Below are 24,852 nucleotides of genomic sequence, written 5' to 3'. Positions count from 1 at the left end.
TGAAATTCGTGATTCATGTCTGTCATGAGTAATTTCACAATATACAAAATTCAAGTCAAGACATTGTAAGAATGCAATACATCACACAATATATTGCACTGATGCAGAAAAGGAAGTGAGTCTGACCTATGGAGCAGTCAGCTCCTGTCCAGTTGTCCTCGCAGACGCACGTCCCAGAGTCGGTGTTGAATGTTCCGTGACTGGAGCACTGCTCAGGACAAGTGCTCTTCAGGATCTCACAGCTGATTCCCCCCCAGCCCGGGTTGCAATGGCACTCGCCGTGATGACAAGTGCCATGTCCAGAGCACTTTGGGTCCACGCAGTCCACTAAGCGCACACAGTGAACGATGTCACTTTAACACTTCACCACTTCGTGTTAGTTGCATTCGCGATTATTTTCGCTTGAATAGAATTGCCACAGCTGCCTTTTTTTGAACACTCTGACCTCAATTGTACTTCCATTAAAGGTGCTAGAAAAAGAAGCATAATTAGTGCCCCGCTGATACATAACTGTAATACTGCATCGAAGAGTGGGTGTCTGGTAGCACTGGATTGCTCAACATTGCAGTCTAAAATCATGTTCACTTGGTTCATTGTAGACTCTAGATTGTCTGCTTACAAAAACGTGTTTGGTTCATCGAAGACTTCCTTATTAATGACGTGTCACACTGTATGTTAAGTTCAATGAAAATTTATATTGTCTCTAATTCTTAGCAGATGGCATTAGGTTCATTGATGTGTTGTCTGTTTAAGAGGGAGGAAATTTAATCTGTGCTCTATGTTCACATACAGCACATTTGACAATAAAGTTGTACTTGACTTGACTTGACTGACAACAACAGAAACATTTAACAAGATAACAGCAATTGTCTTCACCCACCCCCAATGTGTGTGTGCGTGTGTGTGTGAGAAAGTATGATAGTCCATAACAAATGTACTTTTAACTCTAGACTCTAATTTCTTTGATATGAACATCCCACAAGTACATTACTGAAGTTAAACAATAAACTGTCTTTGATGTTTCTAAAAATCTGAACAGTTACACCAAAAACTATTTTTATTTATTTAATTATTTTTTTTTACAAGAAGCCAATTCATTAGTTAAAGTCTCTGACCCGTTTATGAAAAGTACATTAAAATCAGGGAAGACTTGAAATGTCTCAAATTTCCATGTTTTATGAAAAAAGGAGGTATGTTGCTAAAATAATGTTTAAAAAGTGACGAACAAGAGTTTAATCGATTGGTTATCTTATCCAGACATGGGGTCTCCCTCGGCCATAGCCATCCATCCACCATGAAAATACAAACTACAAATATTCCCTTCAAAGGGTTGCTTCGTGCATGCGAGGTTGCTAACCCGTGCATGTAAATCTGATCCGATAATTGCCTTTGGCCGGAATGCAGGTCGATACCTTTAAATGCGCCCAAGCGGATCGGCCCTGTGAAAGGCTAAAGAATGGTGCTCTTTCTTGAACGACAGCATTGATTGATTGATCACAACGGGCGACTGTGAAACTCAACGATAGGTTAGCCCATTACCTGCTCAAGTTAATTTATTCACAGGGCGTCAATAACAATATACGACGCATTAGGTGCTCAACCGACTTGAAAACACACATTAAACAGCTACACACAAATATTTTGTGTCCACTAGAGCAGTGTTTCCCAACCAAGGGTATGTGTACCCTTTTGTTCACTTATCCTGGGTCATGTTTGTGGGACCCTTTCTTACCGGAACCTGGCAAATGTAGCTAAATAAATGTTTAAAAACAAAATGTTCAATCTAAATGTTCAATAAAACTGAACTGTATTGGCTCGGCGATTCTTTCGCATTAAACTCCTACCTTATACTTTGAGAATACTGAGTGAATCCATCCTTCATCATGGATATACATTCCACATACCCACCTAGGGATCAGGAAAATCCAAACTACAGACCGGGGGCCATTTGAGGCCCGCCATCCATCTTTCAGTGGCTTGTGACACGACCCAAAAAAACTAAAGACATTTGGCATGGGCCACATGGTTGGTTTTAAAATGTGAAGGTGGGCGGAGTAAGCAGGGAGGGTGTCGGGAAAATAAGTTTCATTACTGTTTCATTACTAGTAATAAATTTGTTTATAAACTGTAGACCTTTAATCTATAGTCGAAGGTACAATTATGTATGTAATGACAACGTAATTACATTTATGATAAAAAAACAATCTTTAAAACACTGTACTAAATCAAGATAATTCAATTTTCGAGGCAAAAATTGTTTCTTCCACTTCTTCCACGGCTGATGAAATTAACTGAACAATACCAACATAAAATTGCTTTCTTGACTGACTTTAGCACGTTTCAAAAAGCTGAAGAATTTTAAAGTCTCCCTTTCACCCTTCCATTTTTCGATAGGCGACCCTCAAACTAAAAGGTTTGGACACCCCTGCTGTAGGGAGATCATCTAAAAAAAATAATAAAATTATGCATCCCACACTCTTGCAGTTTGTCAAAAAATATATTTTTTGTGCATTTTAATTGTATTAAGTTCTTTTAGGGCATTATAGTAAGTAGAACACCCCCCACCTCCAAAATAAATACATAAACAAATACACAGATAAATCGCATTACACAAGTACATACTGTACATTCTCCCAAAAATCAGCACTGTCGTGGGAGGAATATGTATTACCTTGGTCACAGTTGCTACCTCTCCAGCCGGCATTGCACACACAGTTTCCCGCCACGCACAGCCCGTGGCCCCTGCACTGAGGGTCCACGCACTGGCCCGAGGCCACGTCACACTCGGTGCCCTTCCAGCCACTGTAGCACTGACAGCGACCCCTGGTGTACTGGCCATTACCGCTGCACAGGACAGGGCAGGCAGCTTGGAGATGTGAAAAAAATAAACGAAGACAGTAAGTTCAGAGTAAAATAATAATAATAATAATAATAGTATAATACTTACAGAATTATAATTGATTCAACACATAAAAATAGTGATAAAGGCGTGTGTGTGTGTGTGCATGTATGTATATACAGTATATCTATATATCTATATGTATGGAGAGAGAGAGAGGAGAGAGCGAGAGAGATTAATACTTCAATGAATAAATCAATTACAAAATAATTGTAAATATAAATATAAAGTATTTACTTAGCAGTGACACTCCAAAAATGCACACGCACACTTTAGATTTTTTTTTTGCAATTACTTTTTTTTTACTGAAAGGCAGTGGTCCCCATACCTTTCAGTCCCACTTACCATGTGAAGACGGAATTTGAAGGAACAGTAGAAAAAAATAGATTCAAAATATCACTCACTGTTAATGACGCTCAATTCAGTGTGACATGAGAGGAACATTGTCCTAAATCTATATACTGTATATATATATATATATATATATATACACACACACACACACACACACACACACACACACGCACACACACACAAAGCAAATAAATAAATATTAAAAATCTGCAGTTTTAGCCGTCGTAGCAGCGCAAGTCGATTAAAGATTTACTCGCGCTGTATTATATTTCAAGGGCAAAAGGTGACAATTTAGGGACAGTTTGGAGCCCTGCTTTCATATATATATATATATATATATATATATATATATATATAGAGAGAGAGAGAGAGAGAGAGAGAGAGAGAGAGAGAGAGAGAGAGAGAGAGAGAGAGAGAGAGAGAGACTCTCTCTCTCTCACACACACACACACACACACACGTATTCAGATAAAAGTGGATAATTACCTCTGGAACAGTACGGCCCAATGAATCCCGGGAAGCAGTGACAGGAACCTGCCATGCACTCGCCGTTCCCGTAGCAGTTGTGCGCACACTCGGTGACAGACTCTGTGGGAAGTCAGACTATTAATAACGCATCACACCACTGTCACCCTTCCGCAAATCTGGGGGAGATTGCTTTTAAAGTAACTTTTTGACAAGTGCACATTTCACTACGAGACAGTGCCCCATCCAACCCCCCAGCACCAAGCATCTCTTATTTGTGTAAGATGTGTATCCATTCCACTACGGTTTAAGCCTTCGTAACATGTCTGCTCACATCTGTCAAATAAAAGCCACAAAAGGCATATAAATTATACCAAGTAATTACCTTAGCATGTAGTGCCCCTGTCTTTCCTACTTTTCCCCCCCAGCATCTCCTGCTTTTTTTTTTTTTTATCCTTCTATCACGGCCCAACGCCCAAATGATCAAACCGAGCGGAGCAATCTCCCAAGTGTTTTAAGTCCTCTCCGTCTTGAAGTTAATCCGACACATCCTACAAGGGTAGGAGCCAGTGCTTGCTCAACAGACTCCCAAAAGACATCATTTTGATAAGTGTGAAGAGGGCAAAGTTTTTTATTATGATGATTTTGGAGGGTGTGATTACTTTGGATTGTGGTGGATGTTCCACTTGTATTGGATGTTTCTTTTTGCTTCAGGTGGACCCTGGCAATTTCCGCCAGGCTCGTCGATACCTTCATATTTGGGAGGGCCAAATCAATCAAAGCCCTGCCCCCCGAAGGAAATGGAGGCAGAAAAATAGATCTCCAGCCTTTTTCGAAAGCCTACAAGTTGTTTGGCTGGAGGAATCAATGCTCATGCGTGGCTTTTATTACAGTGCGGCAGCCAATGATCAGCGAATCTCCCAAGGAACAACTCTCGTCCACCTGCAAGGCTGCGGAAGATTGTCACGCAGGTGAAGACAGAAAGGCCCGGCTTACTTCACAACAAGTAGACAAGGCTGACTTTTTTTTTCTTTCTTTTGTTTGTTGAAAGGTTTTATGGATGGGCATCGAGGAAAACAACAATGTCATGCTTGGGTAAAATATGGATCAAACACAGTGAATTTCACCACTCAAAAAAGGTTAAATTAAAGGGTGAGTTTTCCAAAACCAAAACACTTTATTTTCCTCAATTTGCTAAAACTGTCACTGTCAAAGTGAGAGTAGCGCATTAGTAAAAAGATCTGTGAAAAAAATCCCCCTTTGACCTGATGTTGTGCCCTTATTTGATTTTTTTTCAGAAAGGGAAAACAACCAATCAGAGACAGCAGGTGTGATCGAGAAGTCATACCCGCGCAGCCTTGCGCTGACTTGCTTCGGCTTTCCTGTGTGACTCCACCATAAGACTACAATTGAACGTTCCAAACCTGGATGGCACAAAATTTCTTGAAATTCAATGAAAAGAAGACAGAGGTGATACTGTTTGGCCCCAGTGGCCCTTGTACATCCCATCCTGTAGACTTGGGCCCCCTGTCTCCTTATCTTAAGTCACCAGTCTCAAACTTGGGCCTTAAACTGGACAGTGATTTCAAACTTGATCGGCAAATTGGTGCCGTTGTTAAATCCAGCTTCTTTCACCTTAGACAGCTGGCCAAAATAAAACCTCTCCTCTCTCATGAACACTTTGAAACAGTAATTCATGCCTTTGTCACATCCCGGCTGGATTACTGCAATGCCCTTTACTTTGGAGTCAGCCAGTCCTCCATTAAGCGCCTTCAGCTGGTCCAGAATGCCGCTACTCGCCTCTTGACTGGTACTCGTAAGAGGGAGCACATAACTCCTACTCTGGCATCCCTTCACTGGCTCCCCATTCATTTTAGAGTTATTTTCAAGATCCTCTTATTTGTTTTCAAATCTCTGAATAATCTCGCGCCACCTTACCTCTCTGAGCTCATCCGCCCCTACACACCTGCCCGGCGCCTCAGGTCTGCGGACCAGACTTTATTAGAAGTACCAAGAACTAAACTGAGGCTCAGAGGGGATCGAGCCTTTTCTGTTGCTGGTCCCTCTCTCTGGAATGACCTCCCACTGAACATTCGGCAAGCCTCCTCGCTGCCCATCTTCAAAACCCTCCTCAAAACTCACTTGCATTCTTTGGCATTCGACTCAGCATGACTTCGATTTGTTCTTGGTTTTACTGTTTGGTGCTTTCTACCATCTTTATTACCGATTTGTTTTACTGTTTATTGTATATGTTAAATTGCTCCATGTACAGCACTTTGTATGCAGCGATGGCTGTTTGAAAGTGCTCTATAAATACAGTTGAGTTGAGTTCACTTCATTCGGCCATGCAAGAGTTACGACTCATTAAAATCATTTTGGAAAGTTTCCAACTAAAGTATTTTCTGTCACTTTTTGTATCGCATGTTTTGAAAGCAGTTACATTGCAACAAAAAAAAAAATCACATTTTGTTTGTTGGATAACAAATACAATTTTATATTCAAATTAGACCCTTTGTGTTTGTCCCCGTCCTTCCTCGGGCATTGCTAAGACTGCTCAGCATTGGTAAAAATACTCTCATACCGCCGTTGATGCTCAGTAAACAAAACACCCATATACTATAAATGTTACATGAACCTGCCAAGGGGCTTCAGATGCAAACTAGCCAACCACTAGAATAGGTCACATGCAAAACTATCATATGATCTCTCAATTTAAATACAGTATTTATTTTTTTTAAATACAGTAAACCCATCCACCCATCCATTTTCCGAACCACTTAATCCTCACTAGGGTCGCGGGGGGTGCTGGAGCCTATCCCAGCCGTCTTCGGGCAGTAGGCGGGGGACACCCTGAACCAGTTGCCAGCCAATCGCAGGGCACACAGAGACGAACACCCATGCGCGCTCACACTCACACCTAGGGACAATTTAGTGTGTTCAATCAGCCTGCCATGCATGTTTTTGGAACGTGGGAGGAAACCGGAGCACCCGGAGAAAACCCACACAGGCACAGGGAGAACATACAAACTCCACACAGGGAGGCCGGAGCTGGAATTGAACCAGGTACCTCTGCACTGTGAAGTCGACGTGCTAACCACTGGACTACTGGGCCGCCTAAATACAGTAAATAAGTTATTTAAAAATAAACATATGCACATGTACTGTATATTATATGCCTTTTGGGGTGTCAAAGTACAGAGGGCTGAAAACAAATGTGCACCATACTTTTCACATTTATATTTGCTCATTTTGAAACCCGATATAATTTTCGGTCCACTTTACAATGATGTGCAACTTCATTTTGGTCTACAACATAAAATCTCAAAGTACACTCAAGTTTGTGATCGTAAGGTCACAAAATGTGACCTTGGAAAATTTTCAAGGGGCAAGAATACTATTTCTAGGCACTGTAGCATAACGGCTTATTTATAGCCCACATTAAGTACAATGCGCATGTCATGCACGCGAGTGAAGAGTGTGGATCTGGTCAAAGGACTCTGAGACCTGTTTTCAAAGGTCTCCAAAACACAGGCTAGCAATACGGCATTTGCAGTTCAAAATGGTCTTACCCTGAACGATGGTATTGTACGACACTGCCTCTATGCTGCGTCCATCATTGTAGAAAGCCAGGTGCCACACACCAGTTTCTAGGTACTGGATGAATCCCGCCTGATGGACCACCACCTGGTGCTCCGGGCGGGCTCCCCTCTCGGTTTCGCTCGGGGCGCGGTGTTCATTGGAGATAAGGCGGCTGCCATCCAGGAGCTCCACAAAGTCGTACTGCGGAAAAGCACACACGAAAGAAAGGTGAAAGGCTCTGGAGGAAGTGATTGATTTGATTAGAAGAGTGTGTTACTGTTAAGTCATACTTGGCTTTACATAAGATAAACCCAATATCCATAACATAAATCTAATGCGCAACACATAGAGTTGAAATGGCAAACATGGGCAACAGCTTGTGATTGTTTTGACGACAAGTGTATGATTGTTAGGCCACACGTAGCTTTACAATGCGTGACATAACCTTAATATGGCACATACAGTGTTAACGCGCCATACAAAACCAACACAAAGCAAGGGACTGTATTGTCTACAGAGGTGTATGATTGTTATGCCATGAATAGCTTAATATGCCCCACATAATTTAAACGAGCAATACGTAGCTTTCAACGTGCCATACACGAGTAACCTAAGTGAGTGATTGTTTTGACTATGCAGGTGCATGTTTGTGAGGCCAATTGAGACTGTTTAAATTGCTGCCTGTAAACAACAGTTGCATGTCACATTGGCATGAAGCTATGTGAGATTAGATTATTGCTCCCCTTTTAATTGTCTTTGCTTTGTCCCCAGATTAAAGATAGAAAAAGACAAATTCAATAAATGATTCGTCAGAGAAATGTCACTGCATTTAGTTTCTCATGTGGGGTTTTGTGCATGGAAATCCAATATTTAAGAAGAATGTTGATTTTACTGTCAGTGGGTATTAGCAGTGAGTTGCTGCACTAAAAGGGAGAAAAAAAACCCTCTCGGTCTCTGTCTCTCTCGCTCTCTCTCTACTATTGGCTTTGGCACATAATTTTATTTCTTTTATTTGCATGAAAATCAAAGGTAATTCAGTTATTCGCCTGACAGATAGAGTTTGCAGATGGCTGACAAAGTTTGTATTTGTTTTCAGTATGTAAATTATGCTCCCCAAAATGAATTAATTCGATTTGTTGAAAATGAAATCGTTTTCTGAAAATGAGTTCTTCAGGAAGGCACCAAAGCAGAGGTCTAAATGTACTTTCTCCCAAATAAACATCGACTTACAAGACAAACAAGGCGTGATTCCCGCCTGGCAAAATAATTGAAGAGGTGCATCCGCGCTCACAGCACCCGCTGAACAGCTGGACCTCATTTGGACCTCAACTGTGCAGCGCGGAAGAAAACAACCCGTCCCCCAGACAGGCTAATGGGTACAGCGAAATACAGCAGATGCAGACAAGAGGATTCCCTGGTTAAAAACGTTGCACGCTCCATGCAGAGAAACTGAGCCTCTGGTGCAGACTCGTGTTTGGAACGAGGAACCAAGGGGAAGCTGGCGAAGCATACAAATTGTCACAGTCTTTTGAAGAGAGCTCGGATCGGACTATAGCTGGGCTAGCAACAATACCACAGAAAACAAAACTAAAGTCTGGCTTGAGGCACAAACATCTTCCCGCTTGAGATGTCTTGAAGCCTGATGGTGAACGAACTGGAATAGACACTGACGTTAAGTAAGGTGTATATACCTTATATCTTATAAGATATAAGATATCTTATATCTTATAACACCGAAATCTAACACCTAACTGGTGTATATTCTGTTCCAACCCTAACCCCTCCACGTCTAACTCTAACTTGGATCCCTGAGTCCCTCTACCCCAAACTGTAACACTCACATCTATAAACCTAACCTAAATCCACCAATCCAAAGCCACCAACCATAAGAGCAGGTGTGTATTTAATCATTTGAGGGACCAAGCTAAACCCAGTCATGGGGCCCTCCACATTTGTGTATTGCAAACATTTTCAATACTGTTTGTCATCAATCAAAACTTGTGAAGTCCTGAAATTCAATCTTCAGGTTGGTCGAACATGTGCATAATTTCAACGCTTGCTGTAACTCAAAGGAACAATTACCAACATTTAATCATTCAAGTCAACACGTATGCAGGAAGAAGTTGGAAAAGTCCACTGCATGCAAGAGAGAGGAGGAGCACCTGAAACAATCATAATTGATGGAGCATTTTGTTGTGTTTTTAAACAGGTGAATTAAGATTGGAAAAACAATAACTGCTTTCATCCATCCATCCATTTTCTAAACTGCCTATCCCAGCTGTCTTCGAGCAGTAGGCGGGGGACACCCTGAACCGGTTGCCAGCCAACCGCAGGGCATGCATAGACGAACAACCATCCGTGCTCACACTCACACCTTGAGACAATTTAGAGTGTTCTATTAACCTGCCCGCATGTTTTTGGAATGTGGGAGGAAACCGGAGTACCCTGAGAAAGGAATTACTTTCAATCAAAGTAAACTTTATTAATTTTTGGGGCACCTCAAAATCTTGGCATCCCAGGCCAAGATCTTACTTAATGTTAAGTCCCATACCAAACATCAACCCTAACCCCCTAACCGTAACACTTACAACTCTAATTCTAACCTCAGTCCGAAATCAAACACTACTCTGGAAGAATACACTAAATAACTATAATAACATAGTTTTTTTCAGCTTGGACAAATTCAAACTTTTACCAATTTTCAGAGTGTTCACACAACAAAGGAACCCTATGCTGCACCATGAATATTATATTTTTTCAGAAGTACTGAAATTCAAGCGTTAGAACTGTGGAACAACCACCCGGTCGGCACCATCAAACAATCTGTTTCAAACATGCTGCTTTGACTCCCTGTGGCAAATAGTGAATATGGCTTTAAATGAATGTTTCTGAAGGAAAAGGGCATAGGAAAATACATTGAAACAACATTTATTACCCAGATTTGTGACAGACAGGGACCTTGGGAACCATTTCTTTGGGCTGGTTTTCATACTGCTCATGTGAAGTCGACCCTTTGATTGCAGGAGGGGGCAAGGAAAGGCGGCTAGGTGGATGTTATTAACCTGGCGGAAGTTGGCTTCTTTGTGCTGGGGGGAAGCAATAATACAGTCCCATCCCACATAGCTTAGAGCCTTCTGGTCGAGTGCATCCGTCTCGATGAGGTTGCTCGAACCGCTTCTAATCTCATCTCAGACCAACAATAGTGGTGACATTAAGCATACAGAGTCAGAGGACAAACACAGCCTTTAGATTGAGTGACCTGCATGAAATTCTCCAAGTCCATTTTTTTTCCCCCTTCGAATTTGTTTTCTTTGTACAGCCACAGACAGGCATTCAATAGCAGCAGGACAAGGTCTATATTTGACAAGAGACGTAAAAGTTGTTACTCGTAAATGTTGTTCTCCCCTTTGCTGGCTGTGAATGGGACGCTCAATATCGCCGGCCGGGCTTTTTCATGCTCAGTTGAGTGAACGTATTGATCTGTGGCTGAATGGCGCTCCGAGGAGGCCACGATTGACACGACGTCCGGCGTTGACACAAAAGAGGTCGTCTTGTTAATTACTTCACTTTGATTTTCGAGTTTATTTCCCTTTTGTTTTTATCTACAACCTTAAAAGTGCAATCCGACTCACCTGTGTGACCAACACCGCCCTCCTCTGCACTCCTCTTACCCAATACCCAATTCCTTTAACCCTTATTCCCTAGCCCTGTTTTCTTTTTTGATTCTGCTGTGATATCCCCCGTTTGTCCTCTAACCCTAAACCTTAATCTTAACCTGCACCCGAGTCAGCAAACCCGGCCCTGTTTCTTGTTACCTCCCTTTCTTCTCTTATTCTACTAACCTGTTTGCCGCATCCCTCCACTAACCACTAACTCAAGTCTGAACCCTAAACCCCTAAATCTAACTACCTACCAAATGCCCAAACCAATTCCGCTGTCCTCTTAGGTACAGGTACCCCCTTTTCCTATTTCAGACACTTGAGCTTGCCTTGTCTCTTCTCTCACCCTAACAATTTAAATCATGTTCCATGAACCCTGAAATGTAACCCTTAAATTTCCTGTAACTAACCTTAACATCTTTAAAATTTGTTGAGCTTCTTCTCCTTCTCAATCACACCGCCTCTATCGCCTTAAAAATGCAATCCATCTCACCTGCGTGACCACCTGCACTCGAGTTAAGTGCTTCTTCACAAGGACAGAATGTCAACAAGGTGAGGCTGAGAGCTTTATTTCACAGGCTGCTGTCATCTGAGTGCTTCCGTCAGCAGCGTCCTCAGACGTCGGGAATTCACTACTGGCATTCAGGTGACATGTCGGAACATTTTGGGAACACGTGTGGGGGCAAATGGCTGACACGTGAGGAACAGTGAAAGATGTGTGTAAGGTAAAACAGAAACTGACATGTAAAAGCTGAAGGAAAGTAAATTTAATCAGTCAAAGTGGAATTTTCTTTAAATCTATATAAAGTGTGTGAACGCTGACATTATTGATTGTGTTAATTTCCTGTCCAACCCACATACATTCATGATCACAACATGCATTGATTGGAAAGAAATATAACTATCCAATTTTAAAATTACACTAACCCTCCAATCCAAACCCAAAATTGTAATTGAAATATCTAATCTTAGCCTTAACCACAAATCTAACTGACCTAATACCATAACACTACAACCCCAATCCCTGACACTACATTATCTGAAACTATAACCGGCTAACCACTCTCCGAAACCCTCTAATCCAAAACCCCAAATGTAATACCCTTAGCCCTAAACCTCTCTCTTACGCTAACCCTCTAACCAGAACCCTCAAACCATATCCCAACCCTACAACCTTACCCGATAGCACTAACTATCTAACCCTTACTGTAACCTAATCCTAACCCTAACCCTTAAACCGGAAACGTAAATATTTAACTCTTAACCTCCTAACCCTGAAACCCCTTCAACCCAAATCCCGCAAAATCTCTCACTGGTGTCATTCTGAAACCCCATCATCTCTTCTACTGGATAGATCGTCACAGATCGCTGCGGCTGAATTGAACATTTTGCAAATCAACATTCATGGCACAGCGTTGCAACCTTGCACAGCAGCAGGACATACACAATTAATGGATTGGTTGACGGCACACTGTGCTGTGCTGTGCTAAGTGCAGTGTGTAAGGGCCTGAACTGCAGTGTTAAGTAATTAACATATTAGTAGCCTAGAACCCGAACCTTTTCACCTCTATACCATTAACATAACCACAACAAAAATAAAAGCTGAAGTCCTCACCTGCGTGTGAGACGGCACAAGGCCTTTGCGCCCATATACACCAATCAGGGCATTCTTTTGCACAGAGATGTTGAATTTGAGGAAGCGTGGTTTGTCCACGCTGAGCTGGGAATGCCAGAACACGCCTGGTGGAACGTTTTGGCCCGCACTCTTCCCGATGTCCACAGGTCCTGTGTCCACAGAGTTGTTCTCCTGGTGGAGAACACTTGTCCTTCCTAGGTGGCAGAAACAGAAGAGTTGCTATTGCTACTTTTTTAGGCACTCAGGCATCATGTAGTTTTCAATCTAGAGTCACATTCTCAACTTTATTGCTGTGTGCAGTACAAGGTGAAGGGTGGTCTTATCAGTAACCTGTACATTTCCCAGCTTCATTATAAGGGTTATACAGACTGGCTAACTTGTCGACTTAATTATTTGGAGCCCCTATAATGCCATAGGGGCCAGAATCACAACAGTCTGCCTGAATGTCCCAATGAGAAAGAACCCTTGTGCTTGGCTTCCTGGCCAGCTAAGCACTATTTTGTAACGTGAAGCTTTGCTAAGTGGGAGAGAATCAGTGAAGGAGGAAAAACAGGCTTGAGCAGGATTTTGAACAACTGTGATTTTTACAATTCATCCATTTTCAAATCCGCTCATCCTCACACAGGTCGCAGGCGTGCTGGAGCCTATCGCAGCTGTCTTGGGGCAGTAGGCGGGGTATACCTTGAACTGGTTGCCAGCCAATCGCAGGGCACACAGAGACAAACAACCATTCGTAGGGACAATTTAGAGTGTTCCATCACTGCTATCATGCATGTTTTTGGAATGCGGGAGGGAACTGGAGTACCTGGAGAAAACCCATGCAGTCATGGGGAGAAAATACAAACTCCACACAGGAAGGCGAAGCCTGCACCTCTGCACGGTGAGGCCGACACGCTAAGGAGTCAACCAGCGGGCCGCCCAATTTCTTTGCATTTGTCTTTAAGATTTCATTTTTTCCCAATAAACTGCCTCGTTGTTGCTCCACAATCTTGTGTGTCCATGTTTATGTCTTGAAAGCTAGGTCACTTTTTACTCTGCTGAATCTGCCTTGTTTCTCGCTGTTTTCACCACAACAATAGTCTGTTTTCTTGAAAGATTATAGCATATGGTCACTCCACAATGTTGTATGCATCTGTGTAGCTGTGCAACTAACTTGTTCCACCCATTCTCATTTATAATTCACCCTTTTCACCCAAGTACACACTGACATATGGTCGCTCTATAATGTTGTGTGTGTCTAGCTAGGCTCGTGTACGTGTACCCTTGCATCCAGTTGGCTTCATTTCCTGCCATTTACTGAGTTCTCTTTGTTTTATGTGTTTGTTTTCCCCCAGTAGATGCTGACATGTGGTCACGCCACATTGTTTCACGCGTCCATATTTACACTGTGTCCTGGGTGCGATGCTACTTAGTTGTTCCGGATGGTCTGCCTCGTTTCTTGCTGTTTCTCTACATTTCCCACGAATAGTCTTGTTATTTCAAGTATACAATGAGGTATGGACATGCCATTATGTTGGTTGTGTGTGTGTGTGTGTTCTCCAGGCAACTACCCTTGCTGTATTGCTTCATAATAGTCCAATTCTGCTTTAAATGGCACTTTCACTTAACAATTGTAATATACTGGTTACATTTTGAGCATAACATACTTTAATGTAGGTGGACACTGTAATTCCTTGTGTGTGTGTGTGTGTGTGTGTGTGTGTGTGTGTGTGTGTGTGTGTGTGTGTGTGTGTGTGTGTGTGTGTGTGTGTGTGTGTGTGTGTGTGTGTTTTCACCCAGACACTACTACTGCCTTGCTTCAGTGTTTGCATTTAATGAGGCCATTGGCTGTCACTTTAACTCCAGTCAGAGGCGAGAGCGGGAGCCAAGCGTAACCTCCAGGGAGAATAACGGCGAGCTATTGATCGGCCTTTAAAGAGCCCACAAGCTGCTCCACGTCGTATTTATTAACAGCGTTGATGAGGATATAGAAGTAGCCAGGGTTCAGTGAGCCAGTGTTACGCATTGTTTTGCATGTCCTCAACGCTGCATTGCTGTTAAAGTTTTTTGTTCGGAGTTGTTAAGTGTTACAGGTGAAGCAAAATGAACCTTCTACTTGACGATGAATATAGAATGTTAACACATCGTAATCAGCCGGTGTGAAAGTGGGATAATATTCAGAACGCAAAGAGGACCAAACACTAAACTGTTTCAGAAGAATGCTGCCGCATGTAAATCAAAGAAGAAAATGAATGTATACGAAGGGTCTACAACACATCCCCCCAACAATACTCAGTGAAAAGTTAAAACAAAGAAAAAAAATCCCCCCAAACCAGTTTAATTGTGATCGGCTAGAAATTGGGCAGACATGTCTTTGACAACAGGCCACACAAAGCCCCATACCAGATGTTGAACATTTGACGTTTTGGCCAGAAGCAGCCACTCTGGAGGGAATTGTAGGGTGAACAACATCTTGAGAGTATTTCAAAATGTAACCGGGTCAGATATGTAATGAATGGATGGATGAGTTCTATTCTGAAGACTGTATCCTGACTTTGCACTTTTTTTCGCGCCCAAAAAAAAATGCTTCTGCTTTTTCTGAAATGCCTCCAAGAAGTGGTGGTCCCCAACTACCGGGCCCGCGAACGGGAAAGGCAGAAATTATTACCGCGTTAAACGTTTGTCTACCTTGCTCCCTGGATACTTGCTCTTGCTGAGGCGGGAGGTAGGCGTCCCTTGTCAATTTCTGCATTCACACGTTCTTGTTCTTGCTCTTGCAAGCGCTCACATGTTGATTAACCAAGAGTTCAACACTGAGGACCGTCCCCTGATTTGTTTAACATTTCCTTCTGCATTTCATGCTGACATTGTCTGGAGCATGAAATAAATAAATATGAGAGCAGAGCATTTTTTTTGGCATTTTTATTGTGATGCAATTTTATTTACATATTTATTTTTGCATTTATTGCCAACATTTCTTTTTCTACTTACTTGGAATTTTTTTAATCATGTTTTTTTTATTTTTGTATTAATTTTGTATTTTTGACAGGTACATACAGTAGATAGATTTTTTTTCATTCACCTTATTTTTGTATTTAATTTTTGAAATATGTTTTATATTCTTTTTTAAAATTTTCATTTTTATGACATTCATTTGTTTTATTTTATTTTGGTATTTTTGGTTCTACATACTCCCATGGGCATGCACGCTTTGGGTGTGTTTCTTAAATTGAAGAGTCTGTAAGCCCTTTGTTTTTAAGGGTCATATAAGATGAGTTTGAAAATGACAGTGTTTTGGCCTTGTAGTTTGTGGTATATTTATGGTTTAACCTATTCATATGACTTTGGGAGGGCTTCAATTCCACTTTTGTTTTTTTTTTAAACTATAGGTTTACGGTAGTTACTCTCGTATTGGATCGTATTAGATTGTAACAGCTTGCCTAATGTAGATGCCACAGAGCATAATGAGAAATTAATTATTAATCAATAGGGGAAAAGTGGCAAATGAAGGAGTTGTCGCCTGATGTTGGTAATATGGACGATAACTCACGTTCTAACATCCATGCATAAAAGAAAAGGCAATCACAGTGAGATTTCCTCACCGTCGGCGGCGAGCGCCGTGACGGCGCTGGACGGCGTGGGACCAGCCTTTCCGACTCCGCCATTTTCAAATGCTGGCTGGCTGTCCAACTCCTGCAGCTGCCAGTTGAGGCCGAAAAGATGCATGGCTGTGAAGTACACAGAAAAGCCACGTGGGCGTGCAGAAGCAAATTAAAATAAAAATCCGACAAATAAAGCACCTGTTTCTATAGCTGAGTACATTTATTTTCAGTTATGTGTTCTGAACTTGAGGATTTATATATGTATTTATATGTATTTTTTTTTCAAAAGATGTTTTACCTCGCAAGTTTGAAAAGCTGTTCTTTTGATTACTTAGTTTTTCAAAATATGCTTGGTATATTTTTTCTGCGGATGATGACATGGAGAATAATAATTGTTGAAGTCATCATGGGACGACTGTATTTCTGGTTTTCGAGCTCCATCGGTATCTCGTCCTTTCTTCAGTCGCTCCAACTCTCTGTCATCTATTTCTTTTTCTCTCCCGTCCGTCATTGTCCACTACATCTCTCCATGCTAACCCAATTTGCCAAGTCAGACGGTCGGTCACCCCAGAGCCCCTGGGTTCTGTTTGAACTTTCTTTCTTTGAGGGAGTTTTTTCCTTCCTCGGTTGCGACATCTCAACTGTTTTAGGTGGTTTTCTTTGATGTATGAAGAGTCTTCTTGACCCGATCGCCATGTGAAGTGAATATATAAAATTGACTTGACCTGAACCAGAGAGCATTAACAACAATGGCAAAATATTTGGGGCGCAAGATATTTTCGGCTACATGAACTGCTCTGGTGATTACATTATCTCATTCCGGCTTTAAAAAAAAAAGCTTCTGGTTTTCAAAAATTCTCTCTCTTCTGAAAAGAAAAAAAAACACCCCATAATGGTAAGGTATCATATTTCATTTGTTATGGTCTGCCAATTTTACATCTTTTGATTGTCAATTCACAATGTCATCAAAAACACAAGAACTTCTTTTGGTAGCATAAAAGCCTGAGTCAATGTTAGCTTAGCTCAGTGCTTGCTTTTTTCATTTTGTTTTTGTCATGGCCAGTTATCAAGATAATAATTTAAAAAAAACAAAACAAATATTGTTGTTGAAAAAAATGAATTTCTACTTTTGTACTAAAGTACATTTCAAAGTGAACTTTCTTATTTTGGCTTAAAGGAGTCAAATTAGTACTTCAACTTAGTACTCCCTAAGTATTTGCTACCGGTACTTACTATAATTATCTTCTTAATATCATAATACAGAGTATAAGAGTTTTTGCCCCTTCATGATGCAGGCAAAACGGCTCTTTGGAAAGATGGTAATTCATTTTACATTGTTTGTGCATCCGTGTATTCGCGGCGAGGCGACACTGATAGCGGTCGTTTCAATCAAGGCATGCAAGACTCCTGTTGCGTTAGCACATTTCCTCGCTGTTGGCATGGCAGTGTCGCCACATTAACACAGCGATGGTTTTCTCAGAGCCCCAAAGGCACCGGCAGTCAGGATTTTAATGTTTCCTTTTAAATAAAACATTTGGTTTGGGGTGATTTCCACACCTGTAGTTGGCTTTCAGTCATTCAAATTTGGTTGGTTTTGTAAACAATTCGGTTTGTGTTCTAAGCATATCAAAATGTAACGAAGCCACGTGATATCGCGCTCTTCTCGAAATGGTCACAAGAATGTAAACAGGGGGTAGGTTTTGCGATCAGCAAATAAAATAGGTAGATCCCTGTTTCTCGTGGGTAGTATGTTGCAGAACTTTCAGCATTAGGTGAAAAAGTGCAATTCAGAGATACCATCAGATTCTTTTTTAATAGTGTTCCCCTCCTACACGCTTTAATTTCAACATATAAAAGCAGACTTTGTACAGTAATCCATCGTGCCTCTGCTCAATCTCTCAATATACAGAAAAATTGGAGAGTGTAGATAACATCACTTTGAGGAAACGTGAAGAGGAATCTCTCTCTCTCTCCCAGTTTGAGAAAAAAAAAATAGGCTGTTTGTCTGCCACTCTTATTTAAAATTAAAACGGATAGAAACCAAAATTTAACACCGCATAGTTAATCACCAAAGTACTCAATTATACTAAATAATCATAATCTAGTACCTTAGTGCTAAAATTTTATTTAAAATGGCATTAAAGGGCCAACAGGTAGAGGACCTTTTATGCCTCTCTTCTTGCTCTGAATTGACACTGTAGGTTTCACAACTATCCAAGATGTTGCTACAAAAACAACAACAACAAAAAAAAACAACCAACCAAATAAACAAACAAAAACACCAAACGGTTTGAATGAGCACACATTCCAAGAGTGCCAAAATGCAACCAACAACCCAACATTGCTCCATTTTGCCATTGATCGAAAGAATGTAAATAGGAAGTAGCATTGCTATAAGCGATAAGTGGATAAAGCACCACAAAAAAAAAAAAAAACATCTTGCCCTCTCCTTTTATTGGTGATCACAATGCAAATGAGGAAGGGTTTCTGTGTGGAATAAGAAATAATATTAGAACAAAATATTGCAAATGAAAATAAACAAAAAAACTCACATTCTTTAATTATAAACATCATTCACCTCTTACGGGTTTGCCATGTCGTTCCTTTACCCATGGGTTTGCTAAGACATTTCCGTACTGGGAGAAAGGCAGTGTGGCCTCGCCAGCTCCAGGCCTGGTATGCCAATGATGGTGATTGTGAATGAGGTACCCGAACATTCCTTGAGTCTCTGGCTTCGGTGTAGCAAAGAAACTGGTCCTCATTGAGAATGCGACGGCAGTTTTTAAAGAAAGTGTGGAAGATGACTGCGGCGGGGGTAGGTGTTACATAATAAAAACACAGTCTAGCTTTCATGGCATGCTCGTTATTGTTCCCGTGCAATAGAAGAGCCTTCCTTCTTATTTCGGGGGAGGAAAAACTAGGTATATTCATGGCAAAGAGAAAAAGAGAAAGAGAGGGACCAGTCTCCTCCTTCAAAGACAACTAGCCGATGAGAAAATGCTGAGGAAGCATCTTGATTCTCGGGATATTTGATGTCCGGGGAAAAAAGTTTAAAAGTTTTCCCTTTTTATTTTCTTTCTTTCTTTTTCTCCCAGACGCCTCGGTAGAAGGATATCGGCTTGCAGTGAACAACTTGAGAGGTGGAAGAGTGGAGGGGGTGGGGGGATGTGCGGGGAGGCGCAGAGGATATCAAATGTAGGGCGCGTCAGACCAGAGAGTGAAAACGGCTAGGGAAAGTCTATCAATCGATGCTTTGTTAAGAAATGTTGGATATGGATCACTTTTAAAATACGTGCACATAGTCTAATGCTACTGACTATTGCTGCAGTTCACATTCATTTTTGCACATGAAGGATCTATGTGTGGTATACTTACATATTTGGTTGAATATTTGGTCGTATATTTTGGTACTTATCTGGTTTTATCCGGTTCATGTGATTTGTGCTTCTGTTGGCACTACGGCAAGTCGGTGCTGTAAGATTCAACTTCACACTCACAAGATTGTAAGCTGCCATCTGTGAGGTTGCACGAGTGATGTTTATTTTGAATAAAATTCATGTAGGGCATAGCATTCAATGTTCTGTTTTCTTTTGAAACTTTTTTCCCCCCTTAGATTTTCATGGTTTAACCTATTGGCAGTTTGCGCCAGTAGTCTCCACCTGTGATGCATATTTTGAGCGACAAAATAATTAACAAGTAAATAAAATCCTTTTGGCTTCATGTTCCAAGAGCGCTGTTATTGTCAAAATAAGAATTACATTGAAAAATGAATGAACTAAAATAAAAACAATTAAACACTAATTGCTTATTTCCCAGTCACTGGGAGCTACGGCAGAAGGATCAAAGAGCCGCATACGGCTTTGGAGCTGTGGGCTGCCGACCCCTGATATAGTTCAGTTAATGATACATGCACAGTTCGTTCGTGAACCATATTCTTGCGGCTGTTCACATTCACCTCTGTATACATAGAGTATCTATTTGGCACTGGTCATTGCACTTCTGTTCATTTAATTCTCAAATGGCGGCCCGGTCGGTGGTCGATTGGTTAGCATGTCAGCCTCACAGTGCAGCGGTGCAGGGTTCAATTCCGGTTCCAGCCTTCCTGTGTGGAGTTTGCAGGTTCTCCCTGTACTTGCACGGGTTTTCTCCGGGTACTCCGGTTTCCTCCGACATTCCAAAAACATGCATGGCAGGTTGATGGAACACTCTAAATTGTGCCTCTGTGTGAGTTGGAGCGTGGATGGTTGTTCGTCCCTGTGTGCCCTGCGATTGGCTGCCAACCGGTTCAGGGTATCCCCCGCCTACTCCCCGTAGACAGCTGAAATAGGCTGCAGAATGCCCGCGACCCTCATGATGGATCGGATAATGGATGGATGGTTAATTCTCAAATGCTTATGTTGCTGCATGTGTTGCGAACATCGCATTGTTGGTACCATGTTGATTTTTGTTCATTCGATTCTGAACAGATTATAGAGACTATTCATTTTACATGCATAGTATTTTACTACATGCAGTTTAATGCCGCTGACTATTGCTGCTGCCATTCGCGTTCACTTGTCTACATAGAAACATTTTAGCTTGGTCTCACAAATCAGGTCATCCAAATACGATCTGATTTTGATTCACAGGTTAGTACGCTCAATGTATCACTATCCAATGTTTGTGCCAATTGGATCTGAAATACAATTCTCCCCCCTTAGGCGCTTTTATTCCACCCGGGGCCTGTTTTCCACTTACCTTGCGAATATCCTGTCATTTCCATAAATTATTCTGGCAACCTTGGCCCGTCGCAATGAATATTTATGGCTGCCGTGAAAAAAATCCCCCTTTCCCACTTAAAGCTGACCTTTTATCTGTTATGTTATAAGAGTGTGCCCCCTGGAAAACCTTTGCTGACCGTAAATTGGGGAAAAGGTTGGATTTGTACATTTGTAACATGTTAGTTTAAGCTCGGGGTTAATCCCAAAATAAAAAAAATCATGTGAGGTTTAAAAAAAAAAGTGTAATGCTTCTTTATACAGTCCAGCGAATTTGAGGAGACAAATTAAAATATTCACATGTCACACTTGGTGCAGACCGCCATGATAATCGCTCATGATAGCAGAATGAGCGATGCAGCCCATCTGGAGTCAGCTTGTGCCAAGCGCAACTCCGTGGAGCCGGGAGTTCTACTCACATTTGTGGACATTAGGATGGGGATGGAAGCATGTTATGGGACAGAAGTGCCACCACTTTGCTCTCTAGACACATATATAAACAAACACGGTGCAGTTCAGCCTCTGGCGGTAGGCCCTTCGGATCAAAGAAAAGAAAACTATCTAAGGTGTTATATCAACTTCAGGCTAGACGACTTCATGGCTTACAATCTGCTTCTGGCATTATGTCAACCTTGATAGCTCAATTGAAACTGTCGGTGGCATTTTTCTCTGTTGTACGTTTCCTAAAATGATGACCAACTATTGGTGTTGCACTTTCCTACAAAGAAAATATTGAAGTTTTCATACTAGCCTCAATGGACATCATGGCTTGTGACAGGTTTTTGAGAAGTAGGTCAAACTCATTTCAAACTACAACTGGTTCAAGATTGTTTTGTTGTCTTCCTAAAATCAAAAGCCAAACTATTGATTTTGTACTTTCCCAAAATGAAGCCAATGATTGATACTGCACGCCCCCCCCCCTCCAAAAGAAAGAAATTATTGAGTGATACTTCCTAAAAAAGAATACAAACTCTAGTTCACCTTTCCTCAATGGAAGAACTTTTCATGTTGCACATTACCAAAGGAAAAGCTATTTAGAGTGTCTTGTACTTACTGAAAGACTGGACATCACAAAACAGGGATGTTGTACTTTTCTAAAAATAAGACAATTGTTTCCCTTACCCAAAAAGACAAAACAAAATTCACATTGCAATTACTTGAAAATGAATTATTTATTCTGACAATAATAATGATACATGTTAAGAACTAATATTTTGTTAATTTGATATTGTCCATGAAAATATTTGGAGAATTTGCTGCTAGCCATTTTTTGTGTTTCATTTTAAATGTCATCTGATGTTGTTTTCTCCAAAGAAAATAAATCACTTTTCTTCCCTTACTGTTCCCAATGTGAACCCCAGCAGGGGCAGCACTTGCACCCGCTGTTAGGGTGTAAAATTGCTGTCTTAATTACTTTGTTACCTTCTTGAAATGGAAAATTTAATCAGTGTACAGCTTGGTGGAAACACATCATTGGGGACAAACGACTCCACAGTGGATCAGGTCGTTCCCAAGCTCATGTTAAAGCCAAATAAAACGAATAAGCATCGGAATTTAATGATATTAGCTCATAACAGCAGCAAGTGTTTCTCCAATAAAGGAGCCGTGAGCAAAAATACAGATGTGGCACAATACCACTTCCCCAGACAGGAAACGCTTGCTCTGGACACAATGATATAGCAGCTGGGAGATAGTCGACACACCTTGCTAGGCCATATTTCACCTGCTTACAAGGCCCCCTTGATTCCCCTAAGCTGAATGAAGAGCCATGCGGTGCACTGGCTGAATTCCTTGGAGGGGAAGATGGTTTAATATTGTGGTCAAGACTGTAAAAGGATTGTGACAAATCAGCTTTGGCACCCAGTATAATGTGGGAGCTGAAAGACAAAATCCTGCGTCTCAAGGACTGAGCCAAATTAAGCCACATTTTGCATAAAGTCGTGGAAAATATTGGACCAACCTTGTTTTTGCCAATTGTTCATTTTAATGCCTGGTGACAGTTAAGGTGTATCATGTGGCTAAAAGAAAAAAAAACATGGAGTACCTAAAAGTTTTCTTTTTTTAGCACTACCGTGCCATAGCTATTGATGTAAGATCTGAGGTGTTTTTGGTTGCTATCAAGAAAACCAAGGAAAAAACAATAATTCTTCTGAGCTATTTTTGTTGATGTTAATTGTATTTGTCCAAGCAAATGTACCTTTAGTTATACCGCATATTCAAAATGACAAATTAAAGAAACATGAGCGGTCTAATATATATATATATATATATATATATATATATATATATATGAGGGTTTTTTTTGTTTAGTATTTTTTATTATTTTTTTTAAAGTACATGACTATATACAGCATAATCGCTTATGGTGTATTGGTACACTCGCCTGACTTGTGTGCAGCCAGTGTGGGTTTGGTTCCCCCTCAGTGAAAGTGTGGGTATTGGTGCGATTGGTTGTTTGTCTCTGTATGTGCCCTGTGACTGACTGGCGACCAGTTGAGGGTGACTTCTGCCCAAAGTCAGTTGCGATAGGCTCCAGCACCCCCCGCGACCCTGTTTAGGAAAAGCAGTTTTAAAATGGATGGATGAAGGAATGACTGGATCTTGTTAATTGTGTGTGGATTGGTCTTCAGATTTGTGTTTATTCTTTTGATATGGTCCAGAGGGGTGCCAAGTTCCGATTGTGATTTATCAGATCGGGGAAAGAAGTATGACAATGTAAACAAATGTTGTGAAGCTCAGCCTCTGGCTAGCGAGTGTCAAAAACTGCCATTAGTGTTTTTGCACGGTATTAAATTATGACTGTTCAATTCAATTCATGCCTGTTGCACTTGATTGAATCATCAATTTCCCCAAAAAGAAGACAAACTTTTTATGTTGGAATTTCCGAAAAAAAAATAACTTGTCCTTTCCCAAAAAGAAGACAAACCATTGATGTTGTGCATTCCTAAAATGACAAATGTTGAACTTTCATAAAACGAAAAAAAAATATATAATCTTTCAAAAGGACACAGTTACTTAACATTCCTCACAAGAAAATTGCCAACTGCAGAACTTTCACAAAAAGTGTTGTTTTCCACAAGACAAGGCAAGTTTTGACATTGAGCTTTTCCAAAGAGAAGACAAACTATTTTTGAACTTCCCTACAAAGAAAACTCCTGATGTACTTTCCCAAACAGATGGCGTCTGCATCAACGTAAAACCACTAGTGTAACTGAGATGTGACTGCGGGTCACTTTATCAAAATCAGCAATTGTGTCAGGTAGAATGTGATGGATGCACATGTCAGCCAGAGTTTATTGTATGAAGAGGGCACACGTATTTCAGGTCTTGCTACTTTGCTGCCCAAGGGGACTGCTGAACAGATGGAAACTCCACACAGAAAGTCCCCCAGTTGAAATTCAAGCCCAGAGACTTTGACTGCAAGCAAAACATGCTGGCCAAAAGGTCTACTGTGTTTGCCCAATGGTTGGACTACAAATAAAAATAATAGTGGGTGAAAATTATAAAAATGGACTCTAGTAGAGTCAGCCATTCACGTTACTGTGTTTCAACCAAGGGAAAGTCCATGCATGTGGGTTGGTCGATAGGACCTTCGTTGATCATTAAGTTGACTTTGTATTAACCAAGGGAAGTGTCCGTCCATGTGTATAGTTTGGCCTGTGGTATAGTCAGTCATGAGTTTTGGCACGTGTCAGTCCACGGGAGGTCTGAAAAATACATCATTCATTTTACTGAGGCCGACAGGAGAGGGCGCACACCTTGAGTTTGGTATTCGACTGGTCAGCGACATTGACAATCATTATTTTACGTTGGGACAATTTAGGGAAGGCCTGTGCTTTTCTGAGGGTTCAATTAAATGGCCGACAGTACAGTCCATCACTAATATAACCATGTGTCAAATGGCTTTTTGAATTTTTACATA

The 24,852-nt window shown here is 41.1% G+C and overlaps 1 protein-coding gene across 1 annotated transcript in view; it reads right to left on the bottom strand.

The window, feature by feature from the left end:
* LOC147208555 (teneurin-3) overlaps nt 1-24,852 on the bottom strand; it is a 230,472-nt gene that overhangs the window by 74,256 nt on the left and 131,364 nt on the right. Inside the window, exons 7-12 of the mRNA XM_086137267.1 lie at nt 16,174-16,299; nt 12,572-12,786; nt 7,288-7,498; nt 3,740-3,841; nt 2,672-2,866; nt 127-327 (exon numbers count right to left, since the gene is read on the bottom strand). Of these exons, the coding sequence (XP_085993393.1) occupies nt 127-327; nt 2,672-2,866; nt 3,740-3,841; nt 7,288-7,498; nt 12,572-12,786; nt 16,174-16,299 (1,050 nt within the window). The remainder of the gene's footprint in view (nt 1-126; nt 328-2,671; nt 2,867-3,739; nt 3,842-7,287; nt 7,499-12,571; nt 12,787-16,173; nt 16,300-24,852) is intronic.

Source organism: Hippocampus guttulatus, chromosome 2, assembly GCF_054856545.1.
Source record: "Hippocampus guttulatus isolate MCC_2025c chromosome 2, RoL_Hgut_1.0, whole genome shotgun sequence".
Taxonomy (NCBI): Eukaryota; Metazoa; Chordata; class Actinopteri; order Syngnathiformes; family Syngnathidae; genus Hippocampus; species Hippocampus guttulatus.
Note: the sequence above shows the minus strand (reverse complement) of the source record. Positions and strands in the feature narration are given on the sequence as shown.